The sequence below is a fragment of the Euprymna scolopes genome, chromosome 22, assembly GCF_053919585.1.
Source record: "Euprymna scolopes isolate OS-2025 chromosome 22, ASM5391958v1, whole genome shotgun sequence".
In the NCBI taxonomy this organism is placed as follows: domain Eukaryota; kingdom Metazoa; phylum Mollusca; class Cephalopoda; order Sepiida; family Sepiolidae; genus Euprymna; species Euprymna scolopes.
In genome coordinates, this window is record NC_136503.1 from 35707999 (window position 1) to 35731398 (window position 23400).

The 23400-nt window shown below is 35.4% G+C and overlaps 1 protein-coding gene across 1 annotated transcript in view; it reads right to left on the bottom strand.

Annotated features, from left to right (window-relative positions):
- LOC145243966 (leukocyte tyrosine kinase receptor-like) overlaps nt 1-23400 on the bottom strand; it is a 491379-nt gene that overhangs the window by 67677 nt on the left and 400302 nt on the right. The window contains exons 16-18 of the mRNA XM_080107096.1: nt 21333-21465; nt 16897-16994; nt 7754-7846 (exon numbers count right to left, since the gene is read on the bottom strand). Of these exons, the coding sequence (XP_079963222.1) occupies nt 7754-7846; nt 16897-16994; nt 21333-21465 (324 nt within the window). The remainder of the gene's footprint in view (nt 1-7753; nt 7847-16896; nt 16995-21332; nt 21466-23400) is intronic.

Sequence of the window (23400 nt, forward strand, 5' to 3'; positions counted from 1 at the left end):
ATTTATGTATCCAACATTAATAATATGATACAAGTAAACACACAATTTACCGACTTTTTCTCTTCACTGCTACCTCTTTCTCACAGAAGAGACGTTGCGAGCTTGTCTCTGCTCTATCGTAATTTTCATAGCAAGTATCCCGTCTGAGCTCCAATGGTCCTCCTGGCAAATCTTTCACAAAAACATTCGCCTTGCCAAAATCATTATAAAAAATTTCCTTCACTCTATATCGGTGGCTAAACCTAAACGTGGGTTTCATGAATAAAGATTCTTTCCTAGAATTGTCCGCATGTTAAACTCTGTTCCGCTGATCTACTTTCCAGCTGACTACAATAATACGTCTTCAAATCCAACGTAAACAAGTTCTTATTGAACCGTTCTTTTAAATAATCGAATAATACCAAATTTCCACTACGATTGCTACACTATTGTTACAATAACTACCGTACACACATTAACACTTATCCTCGAGTGGCCTCCAGACCTTGACATATGGTGACCCCTTTGTAAAATATACAGGCCACCACCAAAAACCCTAACGATGCAGAAGCATTTTTTCTTCTTCATTCTTAGTTTCTGGGATTTTATCGTAATACCAATATAATATATTGAACATATATTATACTAGCAGAATTAACCAAGCTCTAGTCCATCACCTTACAGATGCGAAACTTCTGACCGACAAACAATATGGATTTAGGCAAGCCCGTTCCACAACAGATATCCTAACTGTAATCTCTGAACGTATATACCATTCACTGGATAAAGCAGGGGAGGGTAGAGCGGTAGCTCTAGATATATCTAAGGTTTTTGACAGTGTATGGCATGAAGGTCTTCTCAGGAAAATCAGATCATACGGTATCACTGGACGAATACTCAACATAACTAAATCCTTCCTAGATAAGAGAAAAATCCAGGTTGTCCTCGACGGTTGTACATCTAAACAATATGATAGAAATGTGGGTCACATTTAATGCTGCCAAAACTAAACTTGTTTCCTTCAATAATTACAAGAAACCTTCTCTACCACCAATAATAATGGCCAAAGACTCTTTATCTGAAAGTACTTCTTTTAAACTCCTAGGCCTAACGTTCACAGGAAACATGAGTTGGAACAATTACATTGAGAGCATTGCCAGGACCGCTGCGAAGAAGGTAGGCTCTCTCTACCGTGGTAGAACGTCCGAAAGTATACTGTACATATATAAGGCCACCATTCGGCCACGTATGGAGTATTGTTGTCATATTTGGGCTGGTGCATCTGTTACGTCTCTCGCCCCTAGACAAGGTTCAAAAGAGAGTCGCCAATCTGATAGGTCCTGAACTGTCATCTAGCTTCAGTTTCTGTCCCATCGACGAAATGTTGCATCCCTCTGCCTGTTCTACAAGTATTTTAATGGTTAATGCTCCGACGAACTCCAAGCACTTGTACGCCCTCGACGTAAATACCCCCGACAAACCCGACAAGCAGCTAAATGCCACCCCTACACAGTAGAGATCCCTAGATGTAAGAGAGATTTCTACTCAAGTAGTTTCTTCCCCAGAACTGCTAGGTTTTGGAATTACCTGCTTTCCCAACTCTTCTGATATGCAGAAGTTCAAGTGTAACGTAAACAGACATCTTGCTGCCCAACTCCCTACATAGTTCCCCTGTAGCTTAGGTTCCTGATAGTAGCCCCCTACATCTAAGTGGCAATGTGCCTTGTTTGGGGTGAAAATTTAATAATAAAAAAGATGTACTCTGCGTTGCCGGTATGGAACATAACGCTAAATTCCTTTAAAAAAACGAAGTAAAAAACGGAAACAAACCGAAACATGTGCATGCGAGTATTATGTTTTTTTTCTTCTAAACAGTGCATTTCTTGTAAGTAAAACATAATACTCGAGCAAAGATCGAAACCAAAACCTAAAGACAATGAGTCAAGCACGAGAACCATTAGACTAGCTTGCCACGCTCTTTAAAAAAGTGTTTTCAACCACCCTGAAACAGTTGACAAACAGATAAACGTCCGATGACTCCAAGTACCAATTTTTCCATTTTCACCCTTTATCAGCCCTTTTTCCGGATGAAAACCGATTAAAAGGTTTCCACATATCTTAATACCCTATATACTAAATTTCTAGTCTATAGATAAAAAAATTCGTTGATTATCTAGGTTGAAATGTGTCCTCATACACACGTTCTCACTTTAAAAATATATCACGTTCTCACTTTAAAAATATTATAAATATTATAATGGAGAGTAGATAATACAGTGGATGTGTTATCGGCAGCTCCAGTAACTCTCGCTTCTCCTATTTTGTCATTCAGTCCTCATTCAATGAGTGATGTTTCTGACAAAGGGTGAAGAAAGAGCTGCTTAAAGGTCGGTACTACTTGGTGACCAGTAGTCTGAGATGTCGGATATTTTTCTGTCTTTGTCTGTCCTTGTTGCCATGTCACTAGTAAGGGTGCTGGAGGTAAACGTTTTGTCTGGGCTGACGTTATCCGCCTGATAGTCAGGGACCCGAACCTTGGATTAACCACTAAGGAGGCTGTCCTATCAGCAGGCGCAAAGTACTGGGACTGCTGTATTGCCATTTGGTGAGTGGATCTGGACCATGCAGTTGTCTCTGGTGGGGCCTCTCGATGCCATACTAGTGGGTAATTGTTACGGCTTTACCTTTTCGTGTGCTACAAATAAAAAAAATTTTTCCTGTCTTTTTCTCTCTTACTTTCCCTCTCTGTACTGCTCTAACCAAGTATGCCGACCTATTCCACAAACCCCAAAACCTCAACATGAAATATCTCCAGAATAAAAACTCGATTAAACCTAGAACCCCATCTTCCAGCGTAGACCCCTACTACCAGGTCTCCTTCTCCAATATCAGGGGTCTACGTTCCAACCTTCCAGAGGTTGAAACCCAATTACAGGAGACGAAACCGGACATATTATTTCTATGTGAAACTGGAATAGGGCCGACCACTTCCCTAGATGAGTTCATAATTAATGGATACTCCAATTTAACAGCTAAATCTGACTCCCAAGATCGCCATGGGCATGGAATATGTGCCTACATTAAGGATGGCTTCCCATGTGGCAGGGATATCTCTAGAGAAGATCCTAATTTACCCTATATGTGCTTCAGGGTTGCACTTGCTAACACCACTGCATTTATATTTGCCCTCTATAGGCCCCACAACAGCGGAGTTACTATCTTTAAGAGCATATCTGAGAAAATAGACCACATACTGTCTTCACATCCCTCGGCTAACATCCACATCTGTGGTGACTTCAACGTCCATAACGTGGAATGGCTGACCCATTCAAATAAGACAGATGATGAGGGGAGGTTTTGTCATGATTTTGCCATTGCTTATGACCTCACTCAGATTGTTCGCGAACCCACCCGTGTGCCCGATACACCCAATCAATTTGCAAGCCTCTTAGACCTTTTTCTCTCAACTTCCCCTGAGCTATGTTCATGTACCGTTCATTCTCCTTTAGGATCCTCCGACCACTCCGTCGTATCAGTTAAGATAAAAACGAAATGTAAGAAGCCATCAGACGTACCCCTCCACCGTACTGTATACCGATACTCTATGGCTGACTGGGATAGCTTCCGTACATTCATATCTGATTTACCTCTGCACTCCATGTTTAAAAAGGAAGTGTCCTCTATAGTATCAGATCTGACCGAATGGTTAATTGTAGGCATAGACCAATTCATACCATCTAAAAAATTCCAACAAAAACCTAACAGCCAGCCATGGTTCTCCCCAGAATGTGCTGCTGCTATCGCGCACAGAAATCACTTTTTCCATAACTACCAACGTAATAGATGCACTGAGACTAAAGCTGCTTTCAGGACTGCCAGCAACCACTGTAAAAGAGTAATAAAAAATGCAAGAGAGCTATATGCCCAGTCTGTTAAATCCAAGGTAGCTGATCAGCGGCTTGGTTCCCACCAGTTTTGGCAAATAACAAATAGGATCCTGAACAGAAGTGTGCGTTCTATCCCAACCATTATCAATGGACCAGAGGTTATCTCGTCAGCATCAGACAAGGCCAAACTATTTGCAAAGAACTTTGCAGCTAATTCTACCCTATGCGACGAAGGCCATCAACTCCCCATATTTCCTCCTATAACACGGAACACGCTAGGTAGCATACAAATATCCGTGCATGAGGTCGCCAAGCTAATAAAAGACCTAGATTCCAGTAAAGCAACTGGCCCTGATGGCATCCCAATTATAGTGTTAAAAAAGCTTCAACCAGAACTTGCTCCCATACTTACGAAACTATTTAAGCGCTGCCTTAAGGAGAAGTGCTTTCCGACCCCCTGGAAGACCTCATCAGTTTGCCCTGTATTTAAGAATTCAGGTGATAAGTCATCTCCCTCTCAATACAGACCAATAAGTCTTCTCTGTGTTATGAGTAAGTTACTGGAATCAATATTAAATAGAGAAATAGTCAACCACCTCAGCAGGAATAACCTTCTTAGTGACACACAATATGGTTTCCGCTCTGCAAGATCTACCGCAGATGTGCTGACGGTTATATCCCACAGGATTAGTGAATCTCTTGACAAAGGCTTCCTTTCTAGGGCAATTGCTCTTGACATATCAAAGGCCTTCGACAAGGTATGGCATAAGGGTCTACTTCACAAGATTTCCAGCTACGGTATAACTGGAAATGTTTTCTCAATCATTAAATCATTTCTCTCCGATAGGCTCATAAGAGTAGTGGTAGATGGACAAAAATCGGAGGCCTGCAATATAAATGCTGGAGTCCCTCAGGGGTCAATCCTGGGCCCAACTCTCTTCCTGATCTACATCAATGACCTCCCTAAACACATACTTAAATCATTCGTTGACATCTATGCTGATGACACGACCATCTACGGTAACACATCAAAGACTGTAAATGACGAAGTTCTCTCGGATTCTCTCTCCTCTGATCTCGAGCGCATGGTTCAGTGGGGGAAGATGTGGCTGGTTACCTTTAATGCATCCAAAACCAAACTCCTATCCTTACATCATCAACGCTCTGATCCCCAGCTGGCATCAATTGTGATGGATGGCTCTCGTCTGGGTGAGGTCGCGTGTTTTGACAAGCTTCTGGGTTTGACCTTTACTCCTGATCTGAAATGGAACACGTACATCAAGTCTGTTGCCAAGGTCGCAGGAAAGATGGTGGGATCCTTCTACCGCTCCAGAAGATATCTCACTACTGATGCAATTCTCTATCTATATAAAAGCCAAGTACGACCAAGGATGGAATACTGTTGCCATATCTGGGCAGGAGCTGTTAAAAACAGCCTATCATGCCTTGACAGAGTACAAAATAGACTTCGTAGTTTAGTGGGGGATGCCCTTTTCTCTACCCTGCAACCCCTCTTCCACAGAAGAGACGTTGCGAGCCTATCCTTGTTTTATCGTTATTTTCATGGCAGGTGCTCGTCTGAACTCCAATCACTGGTCCCCCCTCGCCAATCTTTCACGAAAAACACCCGTCTAGCTGAATCCACTGTGAAAAATTTCCCCCACTCTATATCTGTGCCTAAATCAAAACGCGGATTTCATGAGCAAAGCTTCTTTCTTAGAACTGCACGCCTGTGGAACTCTGTTCCGTCTGCCTGCTTCCCTCCGGACTACAACTTGGAGTTCTTCAAGTCTAATGTTAACAAATTCCTAATGAACCGCCCCCCTAATTAAACACTTCATAAAATCTCCTCACTAATGTGATGTACTTGCAATAACCCTTATCCCTAGGTGGCTTCCGGGCCTTGATAAGTGGTGATCACTGTGTAAAAAAAAAAAAAAAAAAGGTGGCGGTGGTGGAGTGGATAAGTACACGAACTGATGATTTAACTATACCAAGTTCGAATCCAGTCGGTACCATTATATCACTTTCTCTTAGGAAAGTTAACAAACTTTCGCATGGCATCGTCTTCAAAAATGACAAAAAAAAAAGAAAAAAGAATTAAGCCGATCAACAAGATTGTATCATGTAGATTCAGACGAATATATTTAATATAACATAATATATGACGGATTTAAAACGATATAGATTCACTCGCCACCCCTATAAGATAATATACTTATTGGTCCCCCGACAAAAGGAGGGTGGACGTGTAAATTCACCCTTGTCTGTTCGTCCGTTCATCTGCCCGCACTTTTCTTAATAACTACGCCTTGAAATTTTTGCACAAGCATTAAACATGATATGAATAAAAATGTAACAGAACGGATTTTCCGGGAAAACTCCGGTTGTCCCTTAAATGTGCCTTTTGGGTTCAAATGGCTAAAATTGACACTTTTGTGATTATTAAAAAATTGATCGCTTTGATTTTTATAAAACTTTCTGAAAAGTTGTAGCTTACTGATTTCTATATAATTTTGTTTGCTTATACTTCGCGATAACCCTTAGGTGTGCCCCAGGGGCTCTTTCAGGGCTAATAAAAACAATCCATTTTTGGGACAATTTTACTATATTTGTCCAAACTTTTCTGTGTATGTCTATTTAGCAGTTTTACATGGTGCTGAGCTCAAATTTAAATATGTTAAGGCCTTGGAGGATTTTGGGACTAAATGGCGGGAGACAAATGCTGGACTTAGTCATTTCCTTTTATGCATGATGCAGAACTCAAATTTACATATGTTAAGGTCTAAAACTGCACCATTTGTTCATTTTCACCAGGATTTGACGTCCCCTGGGGACTTTTAAGGCTAAATGGGAGGAGATGCTGGACTTAGTCATTTTTTATGACTTGTTCACCGTGCATTCACGGTAGACCATGCATGCTTCACTTTTTATATATTAGATTGGTATTACGATAGAATCCCAGTAACTAAGAATGCAGAAAAGAGAAAAGTATGTAGTGCACAATCGTGTTTTCGCCAAATCGCCGAACTCAAACAACGATGAACCTGACTAGTACCTAATGGGTGACCATTTGTGAAGGCGAGGCGCCATATGTACTGCGCATAGTCGTAGAAATTTCCAGGTTGTATCTAGGGGCGCGTTCAACTCGCTGGGGGAGATGCATTCCCGAATCAAGAAGGGAAGCAACGAGAAACAACCGTTCTTCCCGAGATTACCATGGCTCCACAACTTGGAGATCCATGGTCGCCGACGCTGTTAAAACAACACAGCTGCTGCTGATGATGATGTTGCACTCAGTATAATGTGATCAACGAAAAAAAAAATCATTTAATTTTACATCAGAGTTAATCTTATGAAAATCTCTTTTACACATTAATAAAGTACTGTTGACATTTCTTGTGGTTGTTTTTTGTTCTTTTATAAAGCTGTCTTACACGTGTTCTTTCTTTCCCGACAAACTGGCTATATAAAATAACAATTTCTAAACTAAATTCTTCTCACATTTAAATCAACTCATGAACAAATAAACGGTGTACAAAATCATGCAACGTTAATCTGAGGTCGTGATTATCGAATTAAAAGGATGACCCGGGAAATGTCAGCTACACCGACTAATAAAGTATAAAGGAACACTCGGAAAAATATTCACTTGATCATTATTAATATAAATAGAGTAGAACCCCGGGAGACGACATTAAAAATTATTAGCAAACTACAGTACAGTATATAATACACATGTATATAATCAAATAACATTATAAATAAGACCGTAAGGCGGGGCAAATACCGTAACCATATGCTGGAAAACATCGTAACTTTAAAAAAACGTGTCATAGGGTCACAGTATCCGGAGTTCTACTGTATAACAATCCTGTGATACGCACCTGTATATGTCCCGTGCCATTCCAAAATCGGCAATTTTGACCACGCGATCCGAACCCTTTGTAGTAAGGAGGCAATTCCGGGCTGCTATGTCCCTGCGATATAGAAAGAATAAAAACAAAGCGATTAATTAATTAAATAAAGCTAAAATAAAAAATTGGAAAGTACTTAAACTTATATATTTATAATATATATACATACATATATATACATATATATACATAAATAAACATATATATATACATATATATACATACATATATATACATATATATACATATATATACATACATAAACATATATATACATATATATAAACATATATATGTACACATATATATACATGTATGATGGCAGCAACTCGTTCTCGAGTATTGCCATTACTTAATATATCTCTGGCTCGAATGACGCAAACATGGACGCAACTAGCAGAACATACCAGACAGTCACTTCTATGAAATTTCTATAGTCCTACACATTCACTGATGACCAAGTCCAAGCTGTGGTGTTTCGAAGAGTTACCAGGCCAGACCCTGGAAGTTCCAGAGCTCTTATTGTCATTCACGCCCATATTTGCATCAGTCCTCAATGAATGTCCGTTTGCCATTTTAGGCTAAAGCCAACCTTTTCGTTATCGAGATACACACTGATTGCAAAATGTGTATTCCATTGCATATCAAGTAATGCATGTGCTTGAAGCTTTTTCTAGCGAGGAAAGATATACATGTATATATACACATATATTTATACATAGATACATATACACACATATATATACATGCATACATATGTATACATATATATCCAGATATATATACATATATATAGAGATACATATATGAAAATGACAGAATCCAGAAAGTTAAAACTAATCATATAGTTAGTTATTTACTTATAATTATTAAATCATAAATATTATAAGTATCCCAATAGACTAAAACGAAAACCACAACAGAAAAAACTAAAATCTGAACAGAGCTTATTCAAACTATAAGATAGAACTCACATTTCACAAGTCAATACATAAAAAAACACACGCACACCCACACACCTTATCCCACACCTAAACACACACATACACACCTATGTGACAGAGGTATTAATGCCCCCCCACACAAGTAAGAAGAAAATAAATAAAATGAAAAAACCAAATACCGACAATATTCAGTGACCCCGAACTAATATATTACATTTAAAATATTTTACAAACTTTCTGAAGAGAATGCTTTAAAAACATAAGATCGTCCGAAACGAATATTAGCGGAGGGATGGGAAGACAGAATGTGCTCAATTTTCCCAAGGATTCTCTCAATGATAGTAACTCCGTTGTTATGGGGGCGGTAGAGGGAAAATATGGCGATAATCAGTGATCGAAAGCGCTAAAGGAAAGTAGCTGACAAAAATTCACTACAGAAAATCTTCGGCAGATCCAGATAATCGACAGAAAAATAAAGAAAAATCTGTCGTATTTAATCAGACATGCATTGATATATATATATATATATATATATATATATATATATATCATATATATATTATATATATATTATATATATATTATATATATATTATATAAAATATATTTATATCATATTATATATATATATATATATATATATATATATATATATATATACATGTCCAGGTAACCTACATTTAAAATTGCAAGTATTTAGACCCAAAATTGACGGAGGAGTTTGGTATATTCTGCAAAGGTCAAGTCTTTCGACTTTGACATTTTGGCAGCTAAATTCTCACTCCAAAAATTGATTAAAAAGCTTGCTACATGTCTTAATACCCTTTATTATTTCAAATGTTTAGACCCAAAATTGGCTGACTAGTTTACTAGAGACCGCAAAGGTCAAGTCTTTGGAACTTTGACCCCTAGGCAGCCAAATTTTAGGCCAAAAACGGATTTAAAAGCCTGCCCCATGTCTAAATACACGTTATGTAAAATTTCAAACGTTTAGACCAAAAATTGCCTGAGTCATTTGGTAGACACAGCAGAGGTCAAATCTTCTGAACTTTGACCTCAATTTTGACACCTTAACATTTATTGTTTTTGGGCTCAAATCAAATTAAAAAAAATTGATCCCTGTCCAATAACCTACATCTAAACTTTCAAGTGTTTAGCCCCAAAATTGGTGGAGGAGTTTGGTAGAGTTTTCAAAGATCAAATACCCCTTGTGTCAAATCTCGAGTCTGTAGACTGAAAATTATCAGAGTAATTTGGTAGGGAAATGTGCACACACAAACACACGCAGAGACAGACAATTTAACTTTATATATATATATATAACCTGCTTATTATACAAACATTATTAGTTACATATGTGCACACATGTTTCAGTAGAATCTCAATTCAAATATACCTCGTGATCAGACAAAAAAATGGGCGATGTAAAACCTCTTTTTTCGTCTGATGAAGTGATATTTTTTAATTAGGATTCCACTGAACACGTATGCAAATATGTAAGCAATAACGTTTGTATAATAAACAACTACATATCAACTCTGTTCATACATTGAGCACTCTTTTCCAATCACGCCAGTTTCATTGGATTTAAATCTAGGAAACCAATCTATACAACCATGATACATTTATGCTCGGTAAATTCAACTCCCAATTTCAGTCGTAACTTTGAAAATTAATCAAGCATCTAGAAACAATTAAGAAAAATATGCAGATAGAAGATATCTATCTATCTATCTATATCTGTATATATATATATATATATATATATATATATATACATACATATATATATATAATGTACCAATAATACACACACTTTCTAAAATAACATCAATTCTTTTTTTACTTGGAAGTCACCCCTTATCAACGCTCGAAACCACTCGAGGAAGGCCACTCGAGGATAATGTATAAACACTTAAGAATAAGGGCTAAACACGAGTTGAGACACTAAAAATTCAGCTAAGAATGGTTTAACCGAAAGTAATTAATATTTATTCTCACTTCTTGAAATTTGCATATAAGTATTTTCTAAATCCATCAGAGTAACTTATAAAACAAAACTAAAAAGGAAAGCAACCCTATATTTATTGACGACGAAAATCATGGAATAATTCTACAGATAGATTCATCAAGATCCACTGAGTTAATTCGAGCTTGAAAGACAAACAACAAGCCGCGTAGAAACGCCTACGCATAGATAAAATGATGGCTCGAGGATTGGTAAATGGATCGATTAGGTGAAATAGATAAAGATGGTAAGAAAGAGAAACGGAAGTATGAAACATAAATGGTAAATAATTTAAAGACTGTGCGATCTCAGTGCATGGCAGTATACCATCACACAAAATATTTCCAAATATTTGTAAAATTTCGAAAATTTATATAAAATAAATGGAAATTCTTGTTTCTATCAAAAACCACACTCGACTTCTTGCATTACTCGTCGTAAAATTATCGCAAAACACACGCACACACACATATATACATATATATACAAATATGTAAATATATATATATATATACATATAAATATATATATATAATTATAAATATATAAATACATGTATAATATATAAATATAGATATAAATATATATGTATACATATATATATAAATATATATATATATATATAAATATACATATATATAAATATATATATATATAAATATATATAAATGTATATATATAATATATAAATATATATAAATATATATATGTATAAATATATATATAAATATATATGTAAATATATATACATATATATACATATATAAATATATACATATAAATATATATATACATATATAAAAAATATATATTAATATATATATATATATATATATATATATAAATAAATATACATATATAAATATATATATAAATATATATGCATATATAAATCAATATATATACATATATAAATATAATCTCTTCATCCTTCGTATGCCAGCCCTCACGACTGCCGCATTCCTGATACCCTTACTCTGACTTTTCCCAACCAGCTAGACTTCTTATTCCGTCGCCCTTCGACAGACCAAATCCCACCTCAGAACTTCCTGACATCATTTGCATTTGAAGTGTTGTTATTTCCCGCCTGTTAACTACCATATAAAGTAGAGATCGATTGTTCCGAAAACGGTTGTTCTGCCGAAACGCAACACTCTTCCAACAAGGTTCCTAATTCTCATACATCCGTTTATATATATATATATATATATATATATATATATATATATATATATATATATATATATATATATATATATATGTGGATGACTATAGTGCTCCTCACTTGAGTTGAGCATATTGAGAAGTGAAACACGAATTACCATTAGCATATAAGCGACGCTCTTTGTGTAAACAAATCGAGCGGAGGTATTTCAGACGATATCAAAACATCGTTAAACTCACTACTCGTTCAAGCAGCCGCCAATAGCGTAATGGTTAGGAGCCTTGACTGCCGTACAAACGGTCGGGTTTCAATCCTAGCTTGAGGTAGTTGCCTGTCTAGCCGCACTGATGAGCTGTGAAACAGCGAAACAGTACTGTATGTGGATGACTATATATATATATATTTATATATATATATATATATATATATATATATATATATGTTAATCTCAAAATCTAATGGACGGTTAATTGTTCATATACAGGGTGTCTAAAAAATTTAGCATCTATTTGAAAATATAATTAACATAAAAATAGATGTGTAACTCTAGGACACAAGTAATATAAGTTCATCACTTTTAAAAGAAACACATGAATACAGGATTGTGGCTATTATAATATAAAGCTGAATGTCTGTGTGTTTGTGTGTGTGTGTGTGTGTGTGTGTGTCTGCTCACGAATAGGCTCCTATATGGTTTACTATTCAAAAAAAAAAAAAAAACTGATTACATATAATCATAGAAGATGTATCGAGACACAGGAATCTGTATGTTTCATCTGGTAGAACAGTGGTTCATTAGAATTGTGAGGTCTGCGTTCGCGCCTTGTCCACAAAATATGGAAATAAAAATTAAAAAATAAAAATTGATAACGTTTACAAGTGTTTTTGATATAGATGTACATAAGAATACTTTGATAGGTGTGTTTTAACTTAAATAGGGATGGTATATTAAATTTTGGGGTCTGTGTTCGCGCCTGGCCTCCATAGAATGGAAATAGGCACAAACTTTAATAAAGACTTTTCATATCTATCTGCGTAAGTATACTTTGATAATTATGTTTCAGTTTGAAGAAATATGGTATAATAAAATTATGGGGTGCTCGTTCGCACCTAACCTCCATAGAATGGAAATACGTCACAAAGTTTAACAAGGTTTTTTAACATAGATCCACAGAATATTGTGATAAGTGTTTCAGTGTCAAGAGGTATGGTATAATAAATTATGGGGTTTATCTATTTTATTTTTACTTTCATCATATTTTGCTTTGGTTTTGATAGCCCCAAATTCAACCCAAATTTACAACCCTTCCTTTTCATAACCTATCATACTTTCATATATCAGAGTCCATTTACTGTAGGCTGTTTTTGAACCCAGTCACCGACGGGTACTTTTGCTAATATATATATATAATATATATATATATATATATATGTAATATATATATATATATATACATACACAGTATGTAAAACAATTTTATCAAAAACAATGGAGGTGGCGTTTGATCAACAATGCTGGGGAGCCATGATTTAATAAACTGTTTTTTTTAAATCACCGAAACAGTGTTTCATGTAAACAACTGATGATTCATTTAAAAATATTGGTACTATTGTTTATTCATGTAAGTAAAATTATTCAGCGATACTGGAGATTAATAGACTTACTGACAAAATAATGTTCCAACAAAGAACAATTATTTAAATATGGTTTTAAGAAATATCCAAGACTATATATATATATATATATATATATATATATATATATATATATATATATATATATATATAGAGAGAGAGAGAGAGAGAGAGAGAGAGAGAGAGAGAGAAGGAGAGAAAGATAAAAAAGGAACAACGTTATGTGTTTGTGGGAGTTGAACACTCTCAGTCTAAATCGATTGTCGCCCTTTTACTCAGAAGAGCGACCTAGCTACGTCACTTCCTGTTTCTCATATTTCACCCTCTTTTCCGCTGAACGCTCGACCAGTCAAGATGTGACAAACACCGTTCCGGTGGAGCCATGAGCCACCACCGCGTTCCTGACTAGCCAGTCAACCGCAAGTAACGTTACTCATCTTTCATGAACTCTGATTCTTTCTATTACTCTTTCCTGTATATATTTATGCAAATAAATTGCATTTGTTTCGTTGATGTATAGCGGTATATTTTCGTCTTCATTATGCGACCTTTAGTCTTTTCAATTCCTCTACCATTAAATACATCCATTCCACCATGTATACATGGGGTCGGGATCGTCTAACACACGGCAGACCGTCCTCTCCCCAACATGTTCATCAACGTTTCGTCTTCATTGCTTTTTTGCAAAACTTCCTCTGGATAAATGAAATTAAGAAAACAAAGAAATAAAAAGATACGTCATTAAAAAATAGTAACAAAATACAGTAAATATATATTACACATGTATGTAATCAAATAACATTATAAATAACACCGTAAGGCGGGGAAAATACCGAAACCAGAGTCCAGTAAAACAACGAAGAGTAATTTTGCTAGTATATATATATATATATATATATATATATATATATATATATATATATATATATATATCCTTCACATGCTTTCCTCATGATAAATCTAGAACCCAGAATTAGATGGAATCGAGCATTTGCATCAACAACGGACAACACCAGACCCAAAGCGGGTTTCGATGTACTGCGTCTCATCATTGACGTGCCCCGACATAGGCGCGAACCCAGGTTGTCGCACGCATGAAACCTTATGGGCCACGGCGCAATCTATTTCTTATGCCTCGATTTTAATTTTTATATTTTATCTAGTTGTACATTCTACTATGTGACAAGTCACGCGTCCGGTACAACTAAGGTAGTCACTGCTGCTATTCAGACGATAGACATCACATCAACAACATTAAGCCGACTCCCCAGACACTAAAAAATTAAAATCGAGGCATAGCCAATAGATTGCGCCGTGGCCCATAAGGTTAGGTCGTCAGTGCTTCACGCGTGCGACAACCTGGGTTCGCGCCTATGTCGGAGCATATCGGAGATGCAGTACATCGAAACCCGCTTTGGATCTGGCGTTGTCCGTTGTCGATGCAATTGCTCGATTCCATCTAATTCTGTGTTTTAGCTTCATCATGAAAAAAGTGTATGGGAACGGGTATTTATTTATCTATCTATAATCTCCTCTTAATGTCTAATATATATATGCGTGTGTATGTGTGTTAGATTATGCCGGGGCAACTTTGCTGATAGTCGATTTTAGGAAATCGACTATTATTATTATTATTAAAATTTAATAATGTTAGATGAAGAACATTATTATTTGTCGGTATGCAGAATTAGTTTGTGTACAAAGACAAATATGTTTATAGGTTTTTAAAAATTTTGAACGAGTTAATAAAACAATGAACAAATGAACCAGGAATGCGACCTTGCCGAAATGAACGTTAAACTACTAAAACAAATGGGTTCACAATAATAAATTGGTGTAGAGGAAACCGTGATTAAAGTCACCTGTTAAAAAGATGTGAGTTGAATGACATAATAGCAACCGAGAGTAAAGATATATAGAGTTAGTCAGTGGTCAGTTAGATAGACAGACGGAGAGAGTTGAAGCGTTGGAGACAAGAACTTATTGTACTGTACGCCAGAGGAAGAAGAATCTAAGACGCGTACAATCTCTCAATTGGAAAGCGTTTGCAATAAAATTGTGTGAAAATATAAAAAAGAAATGAAAAGAGTCAGGAGTTGGAATGAGAGACAATTCAGATCAAGAATGAAGGTCAGATCCAGAAGCTTTTCAAAATATGGTGCTTCCTTAAAATGGGAACCATTCATTTATATTGGGGCCAAATGGGAGTCAAAGATGTTAATGATGGAAAGAGAGAAGCTTGGTTTTAGATGCATTTAAATTAATCAGCCAACTTTTTCTACACTGCATCACGTACTCAAGACCAGATGAGAGTGACTTGAGAGAAAACTTGGTCATTGTCAGCCTTTGAAGTGTTGCCATAGATGGTAGTATCGTCTGCATAAATAGCTATGAATAATCTAAGAATGTGATTTGGGAGATCATTGATGAAGATCAGGAAGAGAGTTTGGCCCAGGATGGAAACCCAAGAAACGGCAGCGTTGATACTATAAGTTTCTTATTTCTGCTCATCAACTACTACTCTTAAAACCTATTAGAGAGAAAGGATTTAATAATCATCATAGTAAATTTGTTACAGAAATTTTTTTTATTTCATTCTAGAGGAATAATAAAAATCAAGTTAATTTCATATATTTCAATTCTACGCCTTATGTTTTACGTTCAAAAGAATCAATTACACTACCAGAAGAAACAGAAAATGTTCAATTGGAAAAATCACTTTAAAATCCTGGGAAACAAAAAATACATTATCAATTTTATTGAAAGGAAAAAAACCCACAAAGTAATACGTCGAATGCATTCGGGAATCCATTTCTTACGAAATAAATAATGTAAATTCACTAAATTAGCCGGATGATTTTCTCCGGGAATGAAGCACAAGCATTTCTATGTAGCTTACTTGTCACGAATATATTTTCATACTACTAGGTCCTTCCCATATGTTGGCCACTGTTGAGGTAAATACTGAAAAATATGTACATAATATATTATTCTATAAATGTATACACACGCATACATGCACACACAGACGCATACATGCACACACATACGCATACATGCACACACATACGCATACATGCACGCATACATGCACACACACACACACACACACACACACACACACACACACACATATATATATATATATATATATATATATATATATATATATATATAAGACAAAAAAACGCATACGTGGGAGGAAAATGAATATGTTTCAAAATTCCGCCACAAAAGAAAACAGGAGCCTTAAGTCTTTTTAATACAATAAGAATAACTATAAGTCCCATCTAGACATCTTTGAAAAAAAGTTTAATTGAATCCCGAAACACTAAGTAATATATATCAAACTCGTTCTTACCTGTGAATAAAGTGACGCTCTTCTAAATATTGGCAACCTTTCGCAATATCTATCGAAATTTTCACCAATTCCGGTACTGTAAGGATCGACGGATTTTCCTGCAAGTTTACAAAATATTCAATAAAAGTTAATTTTTAATTTCATGTTTTTTTTTATAGCATATACGCAGCATGTTTATATTGCATTTTATGGGAAAGACCTTGGAAAAATAATCGCTTTTCTTTTTCCTTCGCAAAATACAAGCTTCGCATATTACTAACCGGTATAGTAATTGCACATGCCCTCGCTTAGTTAACACGGCCATAATGCCTTCAATACACGTACGTTAAATACAAGAAATGCAATTCTTCAAAACCTGACGCAGATGTATTAATACTGATCTCTATGTATGAGTAAACGAGATGTTGAATGATAACTGATTTGTTGAAAAAAGTTCTATTATATTGTAGTATTTAATGAGGGCTATATTATCTTGTTATGCTCAATGAGGACAATATCATATTGTTATTTTTAATGAGCACTATATATTTAATAAGGTTAGTATTGTTATATTTAATGAGGACTATATTATACTGTAAGACTTAATGAGGACTATAACACACTGTTATACTTAATAAGAGGTATATAATATTGTTAACGTTAATAAAGGTTTTATTATATTGTTATAGTTAATAAAGGTTCTATTATAGTGTTAAAGATAATAAAGGTTATATTATATTGTTAAATATAATAGCGGCTGTTATATTATTATGTCTATTAAGAATTATATTATACTAGCGGGGGTATCCGGCGTTGCCCGGGTGTGGAGAATTTTATGGTAAGGGTATTGAGCAACGGAGACCTAAAAATGTAAAAAAACAAACAAATTAAGCCCTTAAAAATGTAAATAGCAGCTAGAACCAATGCGAGCGCAAAAATGTAGTAAGCAGGGAGACAGCTCCGAACCTGTAACGTTAAGAGGAAAAGTTGGTTGGTTGTTTTTGTTTTATGGCATATCAACCCTTTTCAGGTTATTTAATGCCGAATCCAGTGATTCGGAAGAAAATTTTTTTAATAGAATATATTTGTTTTTTTTTCAAGTCGGTTTCTATTTAACCCATAGTTGGGACCCTAACAGGTACTACCAGTCCGGGTTAGAGTGGACCTGGGAGCAATGGCAATTAAAGGGTGGCTCCACACTCCCCAAAGCCCACAAGCTGGGGGCCTTACCATCGGATATAGTTTAAAGTCATATCCAGGACCTAAGAGGAAAAGAAAGTAAGAAAAAGCGCACGGTTTAGTCGCCGGCGTTCTAAATAATTGCAAGACATATGATGACTTTGCAAAAATGTCAACAGTGTTGGTCGCGTATTTCGAACGTTTTAGCGAGACATACAAACATGCAAAAATATACACTAACAGACAGGTGAGATTTATATAATAGATTGCTATATTTAATGAGGATTATCTATATAACATTCTACCTGTTCTTTGTTTAGTTAGTCCGTACGTTGCTGTGAGGAAAAACCAAATATAATTTTTGATGGTCAAACTGCTTCAAGAAAAGTCAAATTCGCGAAATTTGGCTTAAAAAAGGCCAATATAGGACCCCTGGACGAGTATATGAGAGTGAACTTCCCTTTGATGTAGCTTATGTAGCTGTATTTAAAATACAGTGGACACTATTTTAATAGAAATATAAATAAACTTATATTTGCTGCGTGCTATTGGTTTTTCTGTCAAAAATCTAATTTTCCATAAACATATCATCTTTATCAAAACATATTTGTTCATTATATTTCTCATTTCGTGTAATTTCCACGGATCATGCTAGTATTTATTATTATTATTATTATTATTATTATTATTATTATTATTATTATTGATGTCTGTTCAGTACTAAATAGGTGACCATTTGGGACTTTCAGGTGCTGTATGTGCTCTCCGCTTATCTCAGCATTGTTCCCAGTCGTCATGATTTTCTCCTTGCGACTGGACTCAAACAGTGTCGATTCAGGAGGGGTGTGGTTGGGGATTGCGCAACCCTTGCCTCACAATTACACGCTCTTTTGCCACTAAGGGGTATCCTTTGTCTTTCAAGACTGAACGGAAGCATGTAAATATTGATGTCTATACTATATTATCATATTTGACAAAGACTATTTTTAATATTATAGTTATGAGAACTATACTGTACGGTTCGCCTTTCATGCGGAAGTTTCTCTGCTGATAATTTTATTGGTTGATTTGCAGAGAAAAAAAGGGTGAAAACAATCATCTTCACCCCTTTTCGAAATTCTGTACAGATTTTCGATCAAAATTGGAATAAGGATTATAGACATAAGATTTAGCACTACTGTATCTTGCGTTTACTTTCGTAACGGTCATAAAAGTCGTGCAAGACTCTTCGGTCTAAGAAATTCATTTTTACTAAGAAGGCTATTACTCAAGTTCAATATAAATCCCATGGATGATATTTAGCCAGACTGTCACTAAGATGATATATGTGACAAGGTAAAAATAGCGAATTATGACAAGATCGCTTGAAACTATTCACAATGCTCCATTGTTATATCTGCAGTAAATTTCAAGAGGTGACTTAATATATCCTTGTTTTTTTCTTTTACTTGGTGATCAAATCTGTTACAAGTCTGGTATTCTGATTATTAACAGAAAGAAGAAAAAACGACAGAAACGTTATAATTTTTTATTACATTTTCACATAACACAAGGCATAGTACTATCAGGGACGTAAGTTGCAGGAATACTATGTAGGGAGTTGAGCAGTAAGATATCTGTTTAAATTACACTTGAACTTCTGCATGTCAGTACAGTTGGGAAAGCAGGAACCCGGAAGGAAATTCCAAAGTCTAGCAGTTCTGGGGAAGAAATTATTAGGGTAGAAGGCTTTCTTACATCTAGGGATCTCTACTGTGTAGGGTGGGATTTTGCTGCTTGTCAGGTTTGTTGGGGGTATTTATGTCGAGGGGGCACAAGGCCTTGTAGTTCGTCGGAGAATCCACCATTAAAATACTTGTCAAACAGACAGAGGGATGCAACTTTTTGTCAATGGGACAGAGGTTGAAGCTTAGCTGACAGTTCGCGACTTTCTTTTGAAACCTGTTCAGGAGTGAAAGACTAGTAGTAGATACACCAGCCTAAATATGACAGCAGTACTCCATACATGGGCGAATGGTGGCTTTGTAGAAGTACAGGATACTTTCAGGCGTAATTAACTTCTAGCACGGTAGAGAGAGTCCACCTTCTTCACAGCAGCCTTTGCAATGCTCTCTGTTCCTTGTGAACGTTAAGCTGAGGAGTTCGAATGAAGTACTTTCAGGTAATGTATCATTAGGCATAACTATGGGTTGTTGGGAATGTTTCTTGTAATTATTAAAGGAAACGAGCTTAGTCTTGTCAGCATTGAACATTACCATTCATTTTTGACCTCATAAACGACAGGCTGCCTTTTCTTAACATATTGAATTGTGAGGCGTCGCTTTTGAGGTAGTGGTTTGGCTCGAAATGAAAGGCCTCACACGTACACCCTTTTGTTATTTGCCTAATAAGTAAATATCATTTTTTCCGTTTGAACTTGTACGAGGATATAAATGTGACACTTTCCCTTTTCTTTCCTTTTTCTTTCCTTTTTATTTCTGAGCAGGAAGATCTTTAATTTTTTTGCATAAGTAATAGTCATTTCAATTTAAGTTTATTTTCTTCGACCGAGTCATTGCTGGCGGGTGAAATTTACATCTGCCTTTCTACTTCATCATGTATTAGGTCTGTTTTCACAGATCGATGATCATGGCTCATCAGTCCCCCTCTGCATTAGGACCGTTTCACCATGATTTCTTTTTTGCAGTATGGTACCTATAGTAGGCTGAAATTACTTGCTATAGGGACAGTTCTCATGCAGAGCCATTATTAGTATCAGCCATGGTATCTCAATCAGTATCATCTGCCTTACACAACGAAAAATTGACCAACTCTGTAAGAAAATCTCAGGCTGCTACACATCTCATCCATCACCAACCTGCCGTGACTTCACGAACCTTGGTCGGAGGAGGAGGGAGATAAGTGGATACTCGACCTTACCAAAGAGTCTCTCATCGAATAATGGAGGAAAGACGGTTCCTTACTGCTCCTGATCGTATAAGTTCTTCCACCATGCCACCCTCATTGCACCCCTGACAAACATGGCTTTTGTACGACCATTACTAGTCATTTTTCTTTTGGATACAACGATCTAGTATGCCCACTTGGTATTTTTCTTCTAAAATAATAGAAATAAACGACAATGGAAATGAAAGCAGCACACCATGGTATATAGCTTCTAATCATCTTCAAGGTGACTTTTTTTTCTCCAATTGACATTTCTGAGCTTCAGATTTTTTAGAAGAAAAATAAGAAAAACGTGACAGAACAATCAACAGGAATTATATAAGATTATTTACCGATTTTGGTCTTGCTTCAAAAAGGAACTCTTTTAGACTTCCGCCTTCTAGAAGCTCTAGGACGATGTAATGAGGGCGTACAGAGTCGAAGCATACACCAAGGAACGTGACTATGTTCGGATGCTCAAATTTACTGTGAAAAATAAAGTGGAAAAAAAAGAAAAAATAACTGCAAAGAATCTAATTAAAAATATATATGCACCCATATATTTTCAATAAGTAATGTATCCATGTTACGGCGTTGGATTGATTATATATTCTAAAATTCATAATAGCCCGTTTATTAGTTTAGTACGATTACTCGGCGTCGCCCGGTTAGTATATAGATTAGCATCATATGCGACATCATACTAATGAAAGTTTATCAATGCATGAAATGCACTTGAGGATAAGGTTTAGTGTGTGTAAGTTGGTCAGTAAGACAGTAGCATAGCATAGTGACCTGTAGAGGTAGAAATTAGGGATGATTTGATTATTTAAAAGGGCGACTCAATATGAACTGGGGCCACTTCTATCGCTCGATCCATATTGAGGCTCTTCAAATCCATTACGGTTTAATTCAATTAAAAAAATAACAAATCTATTTTTAAATAGTTTTTAATTAACGCGCAACAATTAAATCGTTATGTAATTCAATTTACACATCTATATAATTATAAAACACAAATGACCTTGTAACGGGTGTTGTAGCCCAACATCCGGTTTACAACTTCCGGTTGCGCATGCGTACATAAACAGATAATCAACGCGACAATAAAACGTATTGTTTTACTGTGTACGTTTTCAGCGTCCCAATTGATTTATTTTCGCGTTTAAATTATACAAATAAACAATAGTAAATACTTTCCGCATTTTTCTTTACATCGTTCATTTCCGTATTACGTTTAAGTTATTTTAACGCAATTTTCTTACAAATAAATCTACTTTAACCCGTTGACAACCATAAGAGCATTTTACAACGGCGATTTACCCAGCGCCTTCCTTTTTTAAAATTTATTCTCCATTTTTTAATACATCTTTCTTAAAAACATTCATACATTTTCTTCTACACTACCAACATAAATAAATAACCTCGAAAATATGTTTTTTTTTAATTTGCGTTACAAAGAAATAATCAACGCGACAATGAAACGTATTGTTTTACTGTGTACGTTTTCAGCGTCCCAATTGTTTTTTTGTGTTTAAATTAAAAGATATATCAAAATTTGAATTTGACTTTAAGTATTATGATATTTGTTCAATGCACATTTACCTATAAGTATGACAAACCACTTATAATTCAATGTCTGTAAGTTTATTTTTCAAAAATAAACAATTATAAATAGAACGACCCATAGAAATCTATCTATATTATTTTTTTCATTTTAATATACTTTCATAGAAATGTTTCTGTTATGTCACAAAAAACTATTTTCTTTACGTCATAAGTGTCACGCTCATACATTAATTCCATAGCTAATATAACATATTGACCCAACGGATTACGAGTAGTCTAGTATGTAATTAAAAAGCAAAATCTTTTCTTTAAATGTTGAAATATATCTTTCGAAGTGCTCATTAGCTTAATGAATATTGTTACATTCAAATCGAGTTCAGATCATATTGGATATCGAATAGCAATTTACACAAAAATATGGGGCGCGTATTAACTGTAATCCTTTTACCCAACAACGGGTAAAATAATAATTGACCTTTTTGTGGGCTGCAAGTGACTAATTGGTTAACGACATGAATTGAAAACCTTTGTGTGCCAAGTTCAAATCCAGTTCGTTCCGCAGAAATACTTTCATCAAACCTGCACTTGGCCTTGTGTCAGACCTCTTGAAAAGGAGGCTAATAAAATAAAAATTAGCAGTCAATTTATCGTATACAAGTCATCATTTAAATTAAATATTGTAATTCGGCATTAAATAAACTCGAAAGTGATGATTTGCTGTGCTTTATAAAAACCAAGTTAATTAAATCCTTCTTTCAAAATTCTAATTGAGACCGTATAAAATAGCATGAGAAATTACATCATATCTGTTTCATAGGCAATCTATATAATATCTGTTTGTTCTTTCCTTAG